The 20,971-nt window shown below is 46.7% G+C and overlaps 1 protein-coding gene across 2 annotated transcripts in view; it reads left to right on the top strand.

The window, feature by feature from the left end:
• WSCD2 (WSC domain containing 2) overlaps positions 1-20,971 on the top strand; it is a 131,860-nt gene that overhangs the window by 97,747 nt on the left and 13,142 nt on the right. For both annotated transcript variants that reach the window (XM_010360633.2, XM_010360627.2), the window contains 3 exons: positions 2,095-2,269; positions 8,673-8,837; positions 17,090-17,290. In XM_010360633.2, coding sequence (XP_010358935.1) covers positions 2,095-2,269; positions 8,673-8,837; positions 17,090-17,290 — 541 coding nt within the window. The remainder of the gene's footprint in view (positions 1-2,094; positions 2,270-8,672; positions 8,838-17,089; positions 17,291-20,971) is intronic.

Raw genomic sequence — 20,971 nt, 5'->3', positions numbered from 1 at the left:
CTGAGTACACAGAGGTATCAGTATCTCCTTTGGCTTAAAAGAACAAATTCAGAAAGCTTTTCCCAAAGCATGGGTCCTATATCACCATCATGCCAAATCTTCAAATATTTAATAAGACCCTACTGTATGTCAGGATTCCTGCTTAGTGCTGGGGATGCAAAGTAACAAGATACAATCTCTATCCTCAAGGATGCAGGCATTCGCTGGATATCTACATTGTGGCACCTCCTGGGTGCTCAGACCACACCCTGAGTCCTGGATGCCCCCATCTGCTCTGAGTCATCCTGCTTGGCTATTTCTCTCATTGGGCTTCTAATGCATGAAGCATTTCTCTGGAATTCTAAAAGGCTGCAGCATCACAGCAGTGGCTGCTTGCTGAGAACATCCTCCATGCAGCCCTCTGCACCATGGATCATATGGTTTACTTCTCAGGCCAAGCCTATGAGTTGGACATTTTCAGTTCCATTTCACAAATGAGAAAACCAAGATTCAGACAGGTGAAGTCATTTGCCTAAGCTCTCAGCAGAAGTGAGTGGCAGAGCTGGAGTTCACACTGGAGACTGACTCCAAATTCAAGCTCTTAAACTTCTGAGCCACCCTGGTGACCCCACCAGAGAGGCTTCCCACAGCTACTCAAGAGAGACCAGCCTACCTCAAATAACCAAGCATTTCTTAAGGACTTGCTGTACTCCTAAGAAGCATTCTAGAAGATGGGAGGTGACATTTGTGAGATTAAAGGAGGCTTGGCTGTCATTTGGTTCAGCTCTCCCCTTAGCAGGAATCCCTCCACCCACATGGCATTCCCTCACTTCCAGAGGGCCCTGGGGAAACCTACAGATCCCCTGGAGTTGGGGGGACAAACAGGCATGTAACAGTGAAATCATGGGGCAAACCAGTGTAGCAAAGTGTCAGACTGTACACAGGACTGGAGAGAAGTGAGGGTGTGTATGTGGGAACAAGAAGTCTCCCTGCAAACCTCCCTCTTCCTGTTTTCTCTGATCTTCTTAGGGGGCAAAGGAAAGAAACTAAGGTGATCAAGTGGACAGGGATACAGAACTGCTTGTGTCATGATAGAGGGTCTGAGGTTTAGGGTGTCAGAGGAGGCGCCAGGATTCTCGTTATTTAGAAAATGTCATCAGTCATGGCCCAAGCTGACCCTCCAGTATATCAGCACTTCTGCTCTTCAGCTAGGTGCTGCAGTTCCTATTTAATATCTTCTAGGAAAGAAACCAAAGCTACCATGGCAAAGCTGGCTGGATCCAGCCACACAGGTGTGACCCTGGTTTGCTACCAGATTGATTATTCCTGGGCCGGCTACCAGAAAGAACTAGGGGTGGTGGGTCCAGTTTATAAGTAAATGGGGCAAAAGACAAACCCGTGCCCACCAGATCTCAGGTCCATCTTGCCCCCACTTAGCTCTTCAATAGAACAAATAAAGCAATCAGAAGCAGCTCTCCCAACAAAGACTCTGGGTACACAGGGGTATCAGTATCTCCTTTGGCTTAAAAGAGCAGACTCAGACAGCTTTTCCCAAAGCATGGGTCTCATCTCACCATCTCACCATGTGGTGTATTGCATGACTATGAGAAAGGGATTTCTTTTTCAGTTCTCTTTCCAGGAGAAAGCTTTGTCTCAGTGTTTAAGCGTCAACACCTCTCACCCTTAACTACTCTCTATGCAGGAAAAATGGAGCCAACCCCAGGCTCACAGTCTTGGTTGGCCAGAGTGCCTAGTAGAATTTAATCACTTGTTTTGTTTCTATATTATGTGCATTTACAGTATGGAGATGTATGGAAGTGCTACTTGTCCACAAGTACTATTAGTGGTAGCAATACAAAGTATCCTTTGAAAGTTATGTTTCGAAAAGTGAATCGACTTAAAGGAAACCAATAAGTAAACACTAGTACAGTAGGTGCACAGATAGGGCAAAATCATAAAAGCACGGTTTGTAGATGGAATTTGGGGACCCTCAAGTTGAGGGAGACTGACAGAGAAGGCAGTGGTTGGAATACAAATCCTGTTCTCCATTTGGAGTCTGAAGCTGTTCAGGGATTTAGCAACTCTCTTCCTCTTCTTCTCCCACTCCATCCCCAGGAGTACCCGCTGGCAGCTCTTGCAGGCACCGCCTGCCACTGTGGATTTCCCACCACCCGTTTCCCACTCCATGACAGAGAGGATGAGCAGCTCTGTGCCCAGAAGTGCAGCGCGGAGGAGTTTGAGAGCTGCGGAACTCCTAGTTACTTCATTGTGTACCAGACACAAGTCCAAGGTGAGCTAGGCCCTTCCCCAGTGGACCCCAGATACACTCCCAATGGCTTCCCTCCCAGACGTGTCCCTGCCAGTCCATCCCACACAGCCTGCAGCAAGGAGAAAACCATGCAAGCCAGAGGGCAGGGCTGATGAACTCCACCAGGCTTAGAGTTCCTGGATGGGCAACAGAAGGAGTTCCCAGGGTAGGGAGCCTTCTGATGACCCATCTCTATCCCTCATCACCAAGGACCCTTGGTGGCTCCTGTAGTGACAGCAAATGAGAAGAAAGACTGAGTCTCCCACTGGCTGCAACACAGATTCACTGCTTTATCCTAGACAAGTCATTTCCCCTTTCTGGGCTGCAGTTTTTCCATCTGTAAAATGAAACTGTAGACTGTTAGCCTCCAATGTTCCTTCCAATTCTAAGATTTTGTCAATTTATATATAAATTCTTCCTTCTGGCTCCCTGTCTCACTCATCCTTTCCACTTGCAGTCTTCTTCCTTTGCTAGTGGAATCCACACTTACTGTTATCTCCTCTCTGCCTCTTGGGGCTACCAGACATGATGATAATGATGGTGGTGATGATGATGATGATGGTGATGGTGATGATTATGATGATGGTGATGGTGATGATGATAATGATGGTGATGATTATGATGATGATGGTGATGATGATAATGATGATGGTGGTGATGATTATGATGATGGTGATGATGATGATGATAATGATGGTGATGATTATGATGATGATACTGATGGTGATGATTATGATGATGGTGATGGTGATGATTATGATGATGGTGATGGTGATGATTATGATGATGATGATGATGATACTGATGGTGATAATTATGATCATGGTGATGGTGATGATTATGATGATGGTGATGGTGATGGTGATGATAATGATGATGGTGGTGATGATTATGATGATGGTGATGATGATGATAATGATTGTGATGATTATGATGATGATGATACTGATGGTGATGATTATGATGATTGTGATGGTGATGATAATGATGATGGTGGTGATGATTATGATGATGGTGATGATGATAGTGATGATTATGATGATGATACTGATGGTGATGATAATGGTGATGGTGATGGTGATGGTGATGATTATGATGATGATACTGATGGTGATGATTATGATGATGGTGATGGTGATGATTATGATGATGGTGATGGTGATGATGATGATAGTGATGGTGATGATTATGATGATGGTGGTGATGATTATGATGATGGTGATGGTGATGATGATTATGATGATAGTGATGGTGATGATTATGATGATGGTGATGGTGATGATTATGACGATGATGATGATACTGATGGTGATGGTGATGATGATAATGATGGTGATGATTATGATGGTGATGATGATACTGATGGTGATGATTATGATGATGGTGATGATGATGGTGATGGTGATGATGATAATGATGATGGTGGTGATGATTATGATGATGGTGATGATGATGATAATGATGGTGATGATTATGATGATGGTGATGATGATAATGGTGATGATAGTGATAAGAGTGTTGCTGATAGTGCTGATGATGGTGATGATGAAAGTGATGATGATGATGATGATGGTGATGGGAAGGAGTAAGAGGAGGAGGCAGCAACACTTGTAGTTTCTTGAGGTCTTCCTCTGTGCCAGACTCAGTATTGCATCCTTCATATGCATGTTTTCATTGAATCCCCTCAACTCTCTATGAGTTGGGAACAGTCATTATACCCTCTTTACTATGGGGGGGTAGGGGATTGAGACTCAGAACAGTTGAGGAACTTACCTTAAGTCATACTGTGTAAAAACTTTCCCAGTAAAACCCATTTCTCCTGACCAAGGTATCATGAAGGGTGGGTGGCACTTGGGTGGGGATTGGGGTTCATCCCTTGCCAGGACACAGCCCAAAGGAAGCCCCTGAAGGATCACCTCAATGTCTGAATATATTGACCATCTACTATGTACTGGTCCTTATGCCAAGCCTCATCTCATTTAGTGATGTGAAGTCCACAGTAAACCTATGATCAGGGCAGTATCATCCCCACTTTACAGATGACAGAACTAAAATTCAGAGAGATTGGGAACTGGCCACAACTATACATCTACAAAAGCAATTTGTTTTCAGGTGTCTGACTCCAAAGCCCCTGCTGGACACCTTTGCCCATGCTCCAGTGACACTCCCCACAGTCTGGAGAGCCAAGAAAACACCGCTGGATTAGACCTCTTCCTTCTTATTTCCCAGTCACCGAGCTGCCATATGTGGTTGAGCAGGTTGAGCATTGCACTGGCACAGCCAACAGAAAAAGTAGTGTCTGAAAGCCAGCCACATGTTGTGTGCCCTGGATGGCTGAACATCTGTCCAGAGGAAGGAGTGGGCACATTTTTCTGATTTGCACAAAAGTGCTGTACGAGCTAGTGGCAGCCCCACCAATAGCCTGTCCCTGTTTGACTGATGGGGTAACAGTGGTGATCAGCTGTGGCTGTTTCTATGGTAGCTAAAGTCCTTCTGAGAGCCTAGTAAGCATGTGGCTCTTGGCCCTATTTACAGTCCGATGGGGAAGGATGAGTCTTTGTTAGCTTTCAGGGAAATGTTGGTTAGTCTTTGCAGAGCTGTGCTGCCTTAGCCTGCAGGGGAAAGTCATACACAGATTAATTACCCTGTGATCATGAACGGCTTTGAGGTGGCCAGAACAGACACTGGCGCCTTTTCAACAGCAGATAACGATTCCTTAATTGATGAGTTTGCTCATTCCCAGTGCCCTACCCCCAGGCCATTACTAGGGCTTCCATTTTTCCACATCACTCTTGCAGTTTCTACACACTAGGGAGGTTTGACAGTTATGTGGCTCATCAGCCTGCCAAGAGCCTGGCCCACCAGGGCTGCCATTTATTGAGCACCTACTGTGTGCTAAGCCCTGATGCCCCCTATGGGAACTAAATAATTGTTGAACACTTGCTCTGTGCCAGGCTCTGTCAAATCTTTTACCTGCATTAAATCATCTAATCATCCAAACAGTCCAGGTGCATAAGCACTGTTATTCACCATTTTACAAATGAGGTAACTTGGCATAGGGAGGCTGAGTAACTTGGCCAAAGTCAAACGATTCAGACATGGCAGTGTAGGGATTCAAACCCAGGGAATCTAGGTCCCAAGACTGCACTCTCAACCCTAGCTTCTCAAAATACATTGTGAAAAATTCACAGTCATTATCCCACATAATTGTGTAAGGTTTGTTAGCCCTGTTTCATAGGTGAGGAAACTGAGGCTTAGTGAGTGGAAAGCCTTGTTCAGTGCCACACAGGTAGGCCATGACAGCTCTGAATGGAAACCCAGGTTGGTCTGATTCTAGAACTGCATATAATATTGCCTCTAACAGCTGCTTAATTTATAGGGCTTAGGAACCAAATCAACTTTCTTTATAGCACTGAAAACCACAGCTTTTACTTTGGGGTTGGCCTTGGCCTCCCAGGAAGTATTTGAATAGAGAATTCTGTTTTGGGGGGAAATTAAGGAGTCTGGTCTGCCCCGCCCGACCTATCAACCCAACATTTTATTCTGGAAAACAAAAAAGTCAAACCTCCAGAAAAGTCGCAAGACTTATGCAGTGAACACCTATATACTTATTCCATAGAATTTTGTGATGTATGTTAACTTTTGCTATATTTACTTTATTGTCCATCTCTCCATTTCTCCATCCCTCAATCCTTCCTAATTTTTGATGCATTTCAAAGTAAGTTGCAAGCATCATTGTACTTCAGGATGTTGTCATTGGTTATAATTTAATATTAGCTTTTCTAAAGTAACATTTCGATAGAGCGGAATGCAAATATTTTAAGTGTACTAGTTAATGTCAACTGGGTAATCCATTCCCCTATAAAAATATAAAACATAACCATATTCTAGAAAGTTCCTGTGTCTGGGCTCCTTTTTGCAGTATATTCCAATGAAAACCATTCCCAGAAGCTTACCTGGCTTTGCCACAGACAAATCTGTTCGTCTCAGAACAAAAATTAAACAGGAAGGAGAAGAGAGCTGAACCTCCAGCTAGCAGCAACAATACCAGGAACCACAATCTATTCTATCGGCACTTCCAGCATGTTTGTCTTACTCTAACACGGCATTCATTCATGAATTTCATTCTCCTAAACAACCTCAGGCTGTCATCACTGCTTAATAGTCCCATTTTATAGATGAGCAAATTGAGGCTCAGATAGATCATCTTTTTCCTATGTCATCCAGCAAGTAAGTGAAAGAACTGGAATTTAAATCTAGGACTTCACACCTCTCCTTCAAAGGGCTTTTGTGTGAAATCAATGAGGCTCATAGTAAGACTTCAATAAATAGTAGCTAATGCAGAACAGGAAAGACCCCAGTAAAATCTTGGGAAGGAATTACCTATAGGAGGGCAGAGTGATCTGCCCTTGTGCCCGAGTAATCACGTGAGGTGAGCTTGTCTGTTGAATTGAGCATGGGGCAGTCACTGAAGACCTTGCCCATAACCGGTTCGGGGCAGTGAACAGGGAAGAGGCCAAGTGCAAGGGCCAAGGAGTAGATGGAAGGGAGGAAACGTGAAGAAATATGGACAACTCTGCTGGCAATGTGGCAGTGATGGGGTGAAGGGGACCTGGTGGTCGCTGGAAGGGGCTCTTTCTAAATGATGGAGCTATTTGTTCCTGTTTGAGTGCTAATGTGATTGAGAGAGAAAAAATATTGGGGTTGGAAGGAGCAAGGAGCTCGAAGAAGGAGGCAATGGAGTCCACACACATGAGCAGGGGATGAGTGGCTTCCCCAGAACGGGGAGAGATGGAGGTGAGGGGCCATGGGAGGTGAGGGAGGTTTGCCTGCCTTCCCTTGGATGGTAAACAAGGGTGGAGTTCATCTGTCCCAGGCTGAAGAAGGCAGCACTGAGACCTGGGGCCTCCAGGCCTGGATCTAGGATTCTCTCATCTTCCTTTCTACTCCAGCACCCCCTGCTCTGAGCCTTCCCTCAGCTGCCTTTGCAACTGAGGGAACCAAAAGAAAAGCTTGTGCTTTCTTAGTTCCCTCTGGGGTTGCAGTGGGAGGTGCTGGGGCTTGCATTTTCTGTTAACCCTGATGGTAATGGCATTCTGCAGGCTCTGAAAAGCCAGAGAATCAGAAATATCCAAATGGTACTCACCACCTCCCAACCCATTTTACAGATGAGGAGCCTGAGGGCTAGAGAAAAATAATACCGATGCCTTTTGAGCACTTTAGAGTATTAACATATTACATGCTTTTTTCATTCAATTCTTACAAGAGCCCTACAAAATAGATATTAATAGATATTATTGTTATCCACCCGGTCACCATTCTACCCATTCATCCATCCAATCAAGAAGCAATTATTAAGTACCTGCTGTACACCAGATATTGTGGAAACTTTTGGTGAATCAGCAAAACACAATACGGGCAGGGTTTCTGACCACAGTACTAATTGCATGAATAATTATCTGAATTGCAATTTTGATCAACAATATGAAGGAGATGGATGTAGTAATGCACTAATGATAGCCCAGGGAGTCAGGAAAAGAGGGGAGAGAGGAAGGGAGGAAGGAAAGAGGAAAGGAAGAAGGAAGGAAAGACAGACAGACAGACAGACAGAGGAACTCGTTCAACTGAGAGCTGAAGAACAAAAAGCAAAGGCAGGTAGGAGGCAATGGAGAGGGAACAGCATGCATGAAGGTGCTATGTCAGGACAGAGCAAAGCACAGGAGAGGAAGTACGGAGAGATCAGGTGACTGGCATATGGTGGAGTGGATTAGAATGAGCCTGTGAGTTTGCAAAGGCCAACCATGTGGGCTTAGAGGCCAAGATAAGAACCCTGGACTGCATCCTATGCTCAAAAGGCATATGTATTAGTTTTCTCTAGCCCTTAGTTTCCTCATCTGTGAAATGGGTTGGGAGGTGGTGAGTACCATTTGGATATTCCTGATTCTCTGGCTTTTCAGAGTCCGCAAAATACAAGAATAACAGAAAATACATGATGGATGCCATTGACGGTTTCAATCTGGAGGAAAGGGTAGGGGTGAATGGGAAAGACTTCCTCTGCTGGGGGTAAACTGGCGCTGGAGAGAAGATTCACCCTCCCAGCTGACTTCTATTGGATCACTACTATGAGCTAACCACTGTGCTTGTCCCTTTCCATTATTATCCCATTTAACACTCACCTCAACCCTACGAGGGAGGAACCATCTCCCTCATTTTACAGATGGGAAAACCGAGGCCCAACGAAGCTTTCCCATGACCCATGCAAGTATCCTGTGCCCTTGATCACCTGGCTGAGAAGTGGCAGGCGTGGGGCTCATACCCTGGTCCCTTTCAGACAGGCTCCATCTGCCCCTGGTTTTGACCTCTGTCCATGCTCCACCCTTTTCAGACAACCGTTGCATGGACAGAAGGTTCCTGCCGGGCAAGTCCAAGCAACTCATTGCTTTGGCCAGCTTTCCAGGTGCCGGCAACACGTGGGCTCGCCACCTCATTGAGCTGGCCACGGGCTTCTACACTGGCAGCTACTACTTCGATGGCTCCCTCTACAACAAAGGTGAGGAGATGGCAGGGAGGGCAGGGCAGGAGGTTCCCTGGGCTTAGGAAGGTCCCCCCTTGGAGGATATGGGAATACTCCTTGAGTACCTACTGCATGCCACTCACCTCTCCCAGGCACACTTATTGAGACTCACTGCATGCTTGGTACCCCCCTACTTCCTTTATGCCCCACAGACATTTCTTGAGTCACGTCCTGGATACTCCGCTAGCATCCATTCAATAACTGACATTTATCAAGTACCTATCCTATGCCTGCTACCTTTCCTCCATTTAGGTTACCACAAACATTTCTCAAACACCTACTGTGCCCTGGTACCTCATTACAGATATTTACTGCAGCAACTCTTTGATGTAATAGAGGTACAAGAACTAAGTTCACTTTGGGGACATTTATTGAGCACCTACTATTCACCAGGTGTCCTCTCCACATTTAAGTCGACAATATTCGCTATGCAGGGTGCTCTATTTTCATTCCATTCACAGATGTTTACTGAGCACTGGAATGTTCTGGATGCACTTCCTAAGTTAGGTGTCCCAACATGCATTTGTGGAGCACCAACTGTGTGTGAGGCGCCTCATATAGGTTCAGATTGCCAAAGATGTTCTCTTGGCACCTAGTAGGTGGCCAGGTGCCGTATTCTTATTTAACCCTGCATAGAAACCTTGTGAGGTAGGAGGATGATGTTCTTTCCCAGAAATGAAAACTGAGGCTTGGAAAGGAGAAATAACTTGCCCAAAGTCACACAATGTTTTTGTTTTTGTTTTTTCAACAAGCTGATTGGGGATTGCATTCTAGTATTTCCCAGTTTCAAAGCCCACATCTTTATTACTCTATCACACAGGTGAGAAATTCCTGGGTTTCTTACTGAGGAACAAGAAATCATGGATGAAATGCCCCTCGGGCATGAAGCCCTCTCCTGGGCAAGGTGGGAGACATCAGGGAAGCAAGGCCTCCTCTTCTGGGAGGCTTTGCATCTACATGTGGAGCAGACCTTGGACATGGTCTTTGCATCTGCAAAACAGCTGAAGACCGTTTCCTGGCTGTGTGACTTTAGGCAATTTACTGTACCTCTCTGATCCTGTGTCCTCATGCACAAATTAGAAATGAGATTACGTACCTCATGAGGTTGTTTCAAAGCAGAGGTGTCCCGTTTTTTGTCTTCCCTGGGCCACACTGGAAGAAGAAAAATTGTCTTGGATCACACATAAAATACACTGACACTCATGATAGCTGATGAGCTAAAAATAAAATAAAAATAACAAAAAAATCTAATAATGTTTTAAGAAAGCTTGCGAATTTGTGTTGGGCCACATTCAACGTCGTCAATAAAAGTTGGCTCTGGGTACTCTTGTCTGGGTGCCAGGCACTAGCCAGACACAGCTTGGTGCCAATAAAGAGTCATCCCTGAACCCTAGCTCAGGGAGAGCCAGGGGGCATGTCTTTCTCAGGGCGAGACACAGGAGGCAGGCAGAGACTGGGCAAGAAAAGGCAAAAAGGGTGAAGAGAGACAGGCTGATGGTTGGAGTTGGCAGCGGGTCAGGCAGGCGAATCTGCTTAAGAATCCCAGCTTTTTATATATTTATTAATTTCCAGTTTGGGCCTGAGTGATTGTTTATTAAGCACCTATTACATATGAAGCTCCATGCTGAGGGTATTGCATGCTTATATCAGGATTTGAACCCAGGGCTGGCTGTCAGCCATCCCTATGATCTTAACCCCTGTGCTGTGCTGCCTTTGTGGGAGCTGCTGGGAAGAGCACTGGGATATTCCAGAATCTCTCTGGCTTGTCCTGGAGCAGTGGCTGTGGAATGCAGGTTCAGAAAGGATGCCATGGCTGGCCAACATTCTCACGCTCCTGGCTGTGGCAGCAACCCTACTCATGCAATCCCAGAATGTCACAAACAGAAGGGGTCCCTCAGGATGATTTAGTTCAGGGATCAAAACTGGTTTCATCTAGTGTTGATTCCAATGAATTTTTGCTTAAGGATGATGTGTTAAGAAGGTTCTATTCTCTCTCTGAAACAAAGTGCCTTAATCTATTAGTGATGCCTGTTGAAAGTGGAGAATGGGGAATGGTGGCCTACACACCAAGTCTTCGCCATCTGATCTAACTCAACCTCCTAACTTCAGAGAAGAAGAAGAAATGGAATCTTAAGACAGAGTCAGGAGATCTGATTTTCAATCTGAAAGTTCACTCTGATACTTATCAGCTATGAGAACTTGTGCAAAGTTCTTCACCTCTCTGAGCTTTCATTTCCTAATCTGTAATAGGGGGATGTCAGTACTGAACTCAGAGATTTTCCAAAAAATATAACAAGATAATGTTTGTGAAATAATATGTGTGAGCCTGTGGTGTAAAACAGACATTTTTTAAATGCTATGTAACCAGGACAGTCATTTACTTAAGTCAAAGGCAAAGGGAGTTGGTCTCTGACTACACATTATCATTGCCCAGGGAGCTTTTAAAGTCTTGACACCCAGGCTGCATCTCAGACCATTTCCATCAGACTCTCAGGAGTGGGCCCAGGCATGGGTGTTTTCTATAAGTTCCCAGGGGATTCCACTGCAAAACCAGAGCCAAGACCCCTGGCCCTAGACGAAGAACCCAGCATTCTTACTTCCAGACCCAAAACATTCCAAAAATTCATTTTTGTCCCTGTGTTTGCTAATGCTTTAGTGTGGGCAATATTAATGGGTCATTAATGGAGTGAGACACCTACTAAAAGTTTAACTTGATTTAAAAAAAAAGAAGAAGAAAACATAACCCCCCTGTGGCAATTCCCTGTCTCAAGCTGTGTCTAGTTACTGGATGTTTCCTTCATTCGTACTGAGACAGGCAGGGGGTTGTGGGCTGGTCACAGGCAGCTGAGGCTTTGAATGTAGTTGCCTTTTCATTAGGAGCTTTAAAATCCTTCCTGCAGCCTGAGCCCTTGCAGTTAACATTGAACTCTCCCTGGGAGCTTGGAGTTGGCAGTGGGGTGCAGACAAAATGAAGAGCCGCTTGCCCCCCAACAGCATCAGTCAATCTAGCTAACCCTGCCCAGTCTCTCCCCACATCACCTTGCAGCTGAAAAATGCTTAACTTCATGAAATCCTTTGCTACATTTGCCACACTGGGGCAAAGTTCTGCAGCCCTTTTCAGACCCCAGGTATAATGAGCTCTTTGTAGTTCGAGAATGCACTGGAGATTTGCACGTGCTATCTCTGGGACGTCAATCCCCACTGCTCCCACCCTTATTTCTTGCTTATTTGGCCTGGAAACCATCTCCTGAGGCTGCAGGTCAAATTCCCCATTGCTGTGTCTCTGGCAGACTTAACAGGTCATCCTTTACCCTTCTTGTACCCCAGACATTCCTTCATCATAGCCCTTATTATTAGGAATATATTCACATCGCTGTTAATAATTCTAATCATCGTGGGCCCTTATTTAATATCTACAATGGGCCCAGCACTGTGACGGGCACTTTATACTTTTTCTAACTCAGTCTTGAGGTATGCGTGCAGAAAATGGATAGGACTTACTCAGAAGGAGGGAAAGGAGGGTGTCCCAGGCAGAGGCCATGGCATGCACAGAGACAAGGAGGAGAGTGGCACAATGTGATGGGTGAATAAAAATAGTCCCATGCTGTTAGATGGTGAAAAGGGAGGTAGTGGGGCTGCGGTGTAAGGTAGAAGGAACATCCAGAATAGGATTTGGCAAAGCCCCTAGAATGCCCTTCTGAGAGCTGTGACCATTGTCCTGAGGGCTATGGGCATGGGAATGGGGTGGGATATTGTGGGGTTTTCAGCAGAGACATGATGTGCTGAGACTCATGTGTTGGAAATAGTCTTCTGGCCACAGATTTGGACTGGGAGGTATTTATCAGGCTGCAGGATTATCCAGGGGAGTGACAGTGCTGGGGCGAAGGGGACAGTGGGTGGGACATTTAGGAGGTCACTGATTAGAAGAGAAGACGGTAACTTGGGGGCCTCGGTGGGTGGGTCTGGAGGGGTAGCATCTGTACAATGAGCTGATCCCCTAGCAACTCTTGCTGATTTATCTAAGTCCTTTAGAGTTTCTTTTCTTCTGCTACCAATTTGCTGAATGGCTGGACACACGTTTCCCTTCCCTCAAGACCTCAGTTTCCTCCTCTGTAAGAAGCATGTGTCAGATGGGTGGTCTCCCGGGACCCTCCTAGGCCTGATGGGCTGCCCAACATTTTCTCTCTTTCCTGCACATTTTCTGCAACCTGCTCTTCCCTCAGTCTGGCAAAGGTTCCACTTCACCAATGAGCTGGTGAGGGAGGGAGGGAGGGAATGAATGAGTGAATGAATGAAGAAATGTAGGGACCTTTCCCTCCCAGAATCCAAGTGTCTGTCCCACTTGGGTCTTTCTTCCCTTTCCCTCACTGGGTGCAACTGCCATTTGCAAAGCATGGTTTTCTCTGTCTCTGTATCCATCTGCCATCTGGCGCTCAATCTCTCTCTCTCTCTCTCTCTCTCTCTCTCTCTCTCTCTCTCTCTCTCTCTCTCTCTCAGTTGTCCTTTCTCTGCATGTCTACCTCTGCCCAGTATGTGCCTCTGCCTCTCTGTCCTTCTCTCTTCTTTTCTCTCTCTCTGTTGTTCTCTCTCTAGGTGTCTATCTCCCCTTATCTGCTTCTGTCTCATTTTATTTCTGTGTCTGTTTATCTCCCCCAACTCCTGCCTTCTCCCTCACTTTGTCTTAGTCCTCCCTGTCTCCAGGTAACTGTGTCTTTCTCTCTTACTGTCTCCTTTCCCTGGGCTTCATCCCCCCTCTCCCTACCTCTCCCCATCTCAGAGACCTCATTGCCTTAATGCAGGCTCAAGCTCTGTGGTATGTGAGGAGCCAGAGCCCTGACTTCTGAAGGAGGGGAGACATAAGAGGGAAGGGCAGGATGATATTCTCAGACTGGTACATCAACCCACAGAGTTGGCAGCCTCTCAGCCCAGCTGATGCAGGACAACAATTTCTGAGGATTTCCTTGTCCTCAAAACAAATACCACTGTCCTGGAGAACCACCAGCCTTCAGGGGTGTCCATGCCTGGAGCCAAGATGAGACTTTCCAGTCCCAGTAAACTCTAGGGCATGCAGAGATGTGCAGTCTCTGCCACTTCCCTTCTCTTTACCTTAGCTCCCCTAACTGAAAAATGCACAAGCAACTATAGTAACAGAGGTTTGGAAGACAGACAGGAAAAAACATGTCTTGTTCTCTCTGTGGCCCTAAACAAGGTTGTTTCCCCAAATCCTGGGACAGTTGGGCAGCTCCTTAGAGTTTGAGGGTCACATGGGTGCCCAAAATAAGCTGATATTTTGGTGACTCTTAAAAGATAGGATTTAAATATATAATGTTTATGTCATGGAGATGCTGGATCCTGGATGTCAATGACAGTGCAGAGGGAGACACCCTGGTGGTGGAGTTCAGCAATTCCGCTCTGGCTCAAAGCTTGCATCCATTATTCCCTTGCAGTTATCTAGACAGGCCCTCTTTAGAAGACAATTGAGCAACTATCTGTTGTTCTTCAGGCAAACCTATTCTACGTGCCTTCTCAAAAGTTCCTTTCCAGACATAGTACTCTTCCCACTCTGGGAGATATTCTGCTAAATGGAATTTTCTCTACATTTGCAATACTCCTATAGATAAACTCCTCAGGCAACCAGAATCTGGAATATGAAACAGATCTTTCCCAATCTTTATAGCTTTTCTAGGTTTTTTTGTTTTTGTTTTTAATCTTGATAAATACTGTGCTGAGTTGACCCCATCATGAACAAATAGAAATGTTGTAACTTGGGTGTCCCAATGCATGGAGCTGATTGAAAATAGTTTGACCATCCTTTCATGTTTCTGGCAATTTATTTTTCCTCATTGAGAATCTGTGTGAGCTCTGGTATACCCCCTGCCTGTGTTTTCCATTGCTGTGCTCGTAGTAAAATAGATTTTCGTAAAGATAAAATGAAACCATGGATGGAAAGCCCTTTGTCCATGTCATGCAGAGCTCTACCAGAACACATGACATGAAATTATATCCAGTGTTGCCTTGCGTAAACGTTTATGTCCAAAGCTCTCTCTCTCAAGCTCCCACATCCTATTCCTCATTCTCCTCTAGAGGAGATTTTTTCCATGACACTGTGCTTCCCATCGACCTCAAAGGCTGTGGGTTAATATTTTCTCATGGGCACGGGCCAGTGCTAATATGTAAGGCTAGGCTTATCCCAGGCAACTTAACTTAGCAAGTCCCAGAATGGAACCTGATTGAAAAAATCACATTCCATTCTTGGCTATTCTGCTTAGCGGCCATGTGTGGGAGGCTGCACCTCTCTGGACCCCGGTCTCCAGGAACAGGAGCAGATATCAAGCCAGTCTTCACCTCCATCCATCTTAAAAGCCAGAGCACAACAGGGAGGCAAGAAATGATACTCCAAGGTTTGATGATACGGGGCGACTTCTCAGTCCATGATTTCACCCTAAGTCTTATTCTGCATTAGCTGCCATGTATTGAAGTGTTACTGTGGGCCTCATTGATTTCTCACAATGGCCCTGTGAGGGAGAAAGTGCATGGACCCATTTTACAGATGAGGAAAACTGAGGCCCAGAGAGGTGACATGATATTCAGAATGACTCATTGGGTTGCAAACACAGGCAGTATCTTGAAGGTCTAGTACAATAACATTTCTACCTGGCCTTAATATCGTATCCAAATGCCTTAGCTTGCATGAGTTAAGGGGCACTTAGAGGGTGAAGGACACATGTGTGCTGGGAGCCTGGATGGCCCAGGTTTATATCTCGGTTCTGCCTCTTCCATAGCTCTGTAACTGGGCGAGTTATTGGACATCTCTGCCTCAGTTACCTCATCTGTAAAATTCCTTGTAGAATTGTTGAGAGGATTGAATTGCTTAATATATGTAAAGGACTTAGACTAGTCTCCAGCTGCACAGAACTTCTCTCAGCTCCTCAGCTTTTGAAAGGAAAACCTGATCATTCCCCTCCTTTTTGCTTAAATCCTCTTAAGGGTTCCCCAGTCTTTTGGTCTAGTGCTGGCCTCTTCATCACAGACCCCATAACCCTCTCCAGCCCCATGCTCCCCTCTTGCTACCTGCATTCCCTCTGCAGTCACTCGTATGTGACAAATTTCTTCCCAACCACCACAGGCCCTTTGCACCTGCTTTTCCCAGCCCCTGGCCCTCCCTTCCCAGCTCTCTTGAGCTAGTAAGTTTCTCCTAATTTTTCAGTTCTATGCTTATGCATCTCTTCCCCCAGAAAAACTTTTTGTATGCCGCTTGACTAGGTCAATGATTTTGGTTGAGCTAACTGGGCTGCCCATCTCCAGGGGGCAGGTTGGGACCATGTCTATTCTATGTGTCTGTCATCATCTGGGACCAATCCCCCACCCCTCATCCCCAGGGCATGTCCTTTCATGGTGATAGCGGAGCTGCCTCATGGAAAGTAAGCAGAAACATATGATGTATCTTGAGACTGTGCTGAAGACCTACTTCCACCCTCATTCTATGGGCCACAGGAAGTCATACGGCCATGCCCATCATCAGTGGGGTAGGGACGCTGACTCCCCACAAAGAGGATCACCCAGTACATCACTGTCTGGCCCCTCTCGCAGCACCCAAGCTTTTTCTCCTCTTTTCTTTTTTTGTCAAGAGACAGGGTCTTACTCTGTCATCCAGGCTGAAGTGCAGTGGCATGATCATCACTCACTGCAGCCTCAACCGTCTAGCTCAAGCAATCCTCCCGCCTCAGTCCCCCAAGTGGCTTGGACTACAGGTGCACGCCACCATGCCTAGCTAAATTTTTTTTTAATTTTTATTGTAGAGAATGGCGTCTCACTATGTTGCCCAGGCTGGTTTCGAACTCCTGGGAGCATACTATCCTCCCACCTTGGCCTCCCAAAGTGCTGGGATTACAGGCATGAGTCACTGTGCCTAGCCAGCACCCAAGCATTAATACTCCCCTTTTGTAACACTCACCAGGGCAGTGGTTTTACACTTATTTGTGGAATAATCTAACTCTCAAAAACAGGAAGACCCGTGAATATTTTTGAAGACCCGTGAATGTTTTTGTAAGTCATTTTAATCCGGGAGTCCTAGCACAGTGTCTGGCACATAGTAGGTGCTCGATAAATATGCGAATGACTGAGTGAACAAATGCATGAGGATTCCTGAAGTGGCCCAGAAGGGAGCAGGGTGGGCTTCTTGCTTCCCCGGCTCACCGGTCCTGTTCCTCACCTCTGGCTGCGGGAAGGGTTTAAAGGTGAGCGGGACCACTGGCGCAGCGGACGGACCATTTGCATCAAGACGCACGAAAGCGGCCAGAAAGAGATCGAGGCCTTCGACGCCGCCATCCTGCTCATCCGCAACCCCTACAAGGCCCTCATGGCTGAGTTCAACCGCAAATACGGCGGCCACATAGGCTTTGCTGCGCATGCCCACTGGAAGGGCAAAGGTACCGTTCGGGAGAGGAGAGGAGGGGAGAGGAGGGGAGGAGAGGGGAGAGGAGGGGGAGGGGAGGGGCCCTGAGCTGCAGGGGGCCGTGGGAAGGTCCCGCGCTCCGGACCAGCGTGGCCAGCAGGAGACGATGCCTCATGCGAGAAACCCCGGAGGGCATCCTGGAGGGCATGTGTCATGCTCCAGTCCCTCCTTCCAGTAGAGTAGGTGCCTCCCACAACACCCCACCACCCACAAGCATCACCTTCTGTGAGCTGGGATGCTGCATCGCACAGGGGATTAAAATCATGGGCTCAGGAGAAAGACTTTGGGTTCAGATCTCAGCTCTACCACCTCCCAGAAGGGCTCATTAACCTCCCTGAACTTAGATGGCCCCATCTATAAGGTGAAGATTGTAAAACAGTGAGGCTTTAAGAATTTTACAAACACTCAGTAGGTGTGACTTTCATGGTGTTGGAGATGCTCTTGAAATTGATGTGGGATTGATGGAAGCAGGTTAAAGAGCCCCACCCTGGAAGTCAGGACACCTGAATCCAGCCCCAGGTCAATGGCTGTGTTGCCATGAGGTCCTAGGAGCACAGGTACAGGGCATCATTTCAATGAACACTCCCAACTCTGGGTGGCGAGACTCAGAGAGGTTAAGTGACTTGCCCCACATCACACAGCTGGGAAATGACAGTGTTGAGCCCCAAGCATGGAACTTACTAAGATGACCTGGGTTTGAGACTCAGTTCTGGCACTTACTAGGTGACAGAGGGCTGTGTGGATCAACATTTCCATGCAGAGCAGCCACCCAGGGCAGTAGCCAGAGCTTTGAAGTCAGACCCAACTTCTGCCATCTTGAGTATTCTTAACCCATCTCAGCCTCAAAGTCCCATATCCATTATAGGATGATGTCCACCACCATAACAAAAGTCACATCTCCTGAAGGCTTTGGAAAAGGCTAACTTCTTAAATCCTCGCTGTAATTGTCCCATTTTATAGACGGGATAACCTAGGTTCAGGGAGGTTAAGGAGCTTTTCCAGGGTAAGGGGGATAGAGGGGGTTGTTGTTCAATGAGTAGGAAGTTACAGTTATACAAGATGAGTAAGTTCCACCGTTCTGCTATACAACATAGTGCCTTCAGTTAACAAGAAGGTATTCTTTACTTAAGATTTTGGTAAGAGGGTAGATCTCTTGTTAAGTGTTTTTCACTATACACAAAAATGAACAAAGAAAATAGACTAAAGGAAACTTCCAGAAGTGATGGAAATATATATTAGACGGATTATGGTGATGGTAACATGAGTGTATCCACATAACCGAAGTCGCTAAATTGTATATATTATGTGCAGTATTATGTATATTAATTAGACCTTAATAAAGCTGGGGTTGGGAGGAGTTTTTCCATAAAGTGGTAGAGCTGGGATTTGAACCCAGGGAATCTTGCTCCAGAGGCCACGCTCTTCAGCATTGCACTGTGATAATGCATTAGATGAACCATTGGTGGCTTTGAATCACCCAGTCCAGAGCCCCCGACACACAGCAGGCGCTCTGCAAATGTGAGTTGTCCCCAGCTCATCCAGCCTCCAGGAACCAGGCTGCTCCAGTACTCCAGCCGCTCCCCAGAGAGGAACAGAGCAGGGCAGGATGATGTAACTCAGCAACTCGCAGGTAACACCCTCAACACTGACTTTGCTGATTAAAACCCTTGGGCCTGCCCCTTGGGTCCCAATTCACTCAAGGCGGTTTGTCTGTTCCTCCCTCTGCCTCACTCCTCTTTTCAGTGAGGGGGTGGAAGCTTGGATAGGTGGTGACATTTGTCCAGTTATTCCCAGGGGTAGAGAGGCCTCTGAATCATTTATTGGTAGAACAATCAATCAAAAGCAAACACTGGTCGCCAGGCTGAGATATCCATATGTGCAAATGGTAGTAGCCTGTCCCAAGAGCACAGACTCTGCTTGTCAAAGCTGGAAAAGACCTAGGAGATCAGTGAGCTCAGTGGGCCTCTGTGCTGGTTGCTCCTTAGAGTCCCTGGAGGAGAGCGGGAAAACCCCAGTGCCCAGGCTGCACCCTGGACTATTACTGGTTGGAGCCTGGACGTCAATATATTTTTTCAACTTTTATTTTAAGTTCTGAGTTACATTTGCAGGATGTGCAGTTTAGTTACATAGGTAAACGTGTGCCATGGTGGTTTGCTGCACAGATCAACCCATCCCCTAGATATTAGGCCCAGCATGCATTCGCTATTCTTCCTGATGCTCTCCCTCCCCACCACCGACAGGCCCCAGTGTGCGTTGTCCCCACCCCGCTCCCGCATTGTGTGAATATTTTTAAAGTTCCCCAGCTGCTTCTAATGTGCATGGAGGGCTGAGAACCACTGATTCCTATTGAGTAGTAGTGAAACTGAGGCCAGAGAGAAGCAGAGACCACCAAGGTTGGTCTAGCCCTAGGACCTAGTTCTCCCACCTCCCAGGCACCCTGCTGTCCCAAGTGAACAGAAAAGGGGCTTACTTGGGAAGCTCTTGTGGGCACTTGACATTTGATATCCCATCTAAGCTCTCTAGGGACCACAGCAGGTACGAAATGCAGTGACCATCAGTACACCCCACTTTACAAGTGAGAGAGCCATCCCAGGAAAGGACAAGTCTCTTGGCTAAGACCGTAGGTACTGACTAAGCTGAGATTCAAACCGAGATGTTAACCACCAGGCTCTACTGCCTGCGACGTTGCTGACCCTTTGGTACATTCAGATATTTTCCTCTTCCAGAGGAAGAGGAACCTCAACACTATCTTAGGTTCAGACAAGTCTCCTAATTCCCAAGAGCCACCCATCGCTCCTCTTTTTCCTTATTCAAGACAGCTGGGAGCTCTAAACCAACACTAAGGAAGGAGTCAGAACAGGCTGAATGGAGAGGCTGCAGGGAGTATGGGATAGGGGGATCCACCACCCTCATCTCATATTGGGAGCCCAGGGTCCTACATGAGTCTGAGACGGGAGAAGGGATCTTCTCCAAGTGCCCCCTCCAAGGCCTGACCCAGGTATGCAAGGGCTGTGGCAGAGAGCCTACCTTAAAGAACAGAACCCCCAGTCTCCACTCAGCCCATTCTTCCCTTTTGCATTCACCATCTGTCCTCTGGAGACACTTGAGTTTGAGACCCTTGCTTTAAGGTCCTGAATCAGTGGCATCAGCATCCCTTGGGAGCTTGTTGGAAATGCTCATTTTTAGGCCCCATCCTAAAACCCACTGAATCAGAAATTCTGGTAGTGGGGCTCCAGCAATCTGTGTGTGTGTGTGTGTGTGTGTGTGTGTGTGTGTTTTAAGACAGAGTCTCACTCTGTTGTCCAGGCTGGAGTGCAGAGGTGCGATCTCGGTTCACTGCAAGCTCCGCCTCTCGGGTTCACGCCATTCTCCTGCCTCAGCCTCCCAAGTAGCTGGGACTACAGGCGCCCGCCACCACGCCCGGCTAATTTTTTGTATTTTTAGTAGAGACAGGGTTTCACCATGTTAGGCAGAATGGTCTCCATCTCCTGACCTCTTGATCCACCCACCTCGGCCTCCCGAAATGCTGGGATTACAGGCATGAGCCACCGCGCCCTGCCGCAGTCTATGTTTTAACAAACCCTCCAGGTGATACCGATGAGCACCCTAGTTTAAGAACCATTGCTATAAGCCTCTGCTACTCAAAATGCGGCCT

This window comes from Rhinopithecus roxellana, chromosome 10 (genome assembly GCF_007565055.1).
Source record: "Rhinopithecus roxellana isolate Shanxi Qingling chromosome 10, ASM756505v1, whole genome shotgun sequence".
Taxonomy (NCBI): Eukaryota; Metazoa; Chordata; class Mammalia; order Primates; family Cercopithecidae; genus Rhinopithecus; species Rhinopithecus roxellana.
The sequence above is the reverse complement of the archived record's forward strand: the minus strand, read 5'-3'. Positions and strand labels throughout refer to the sequence as shown.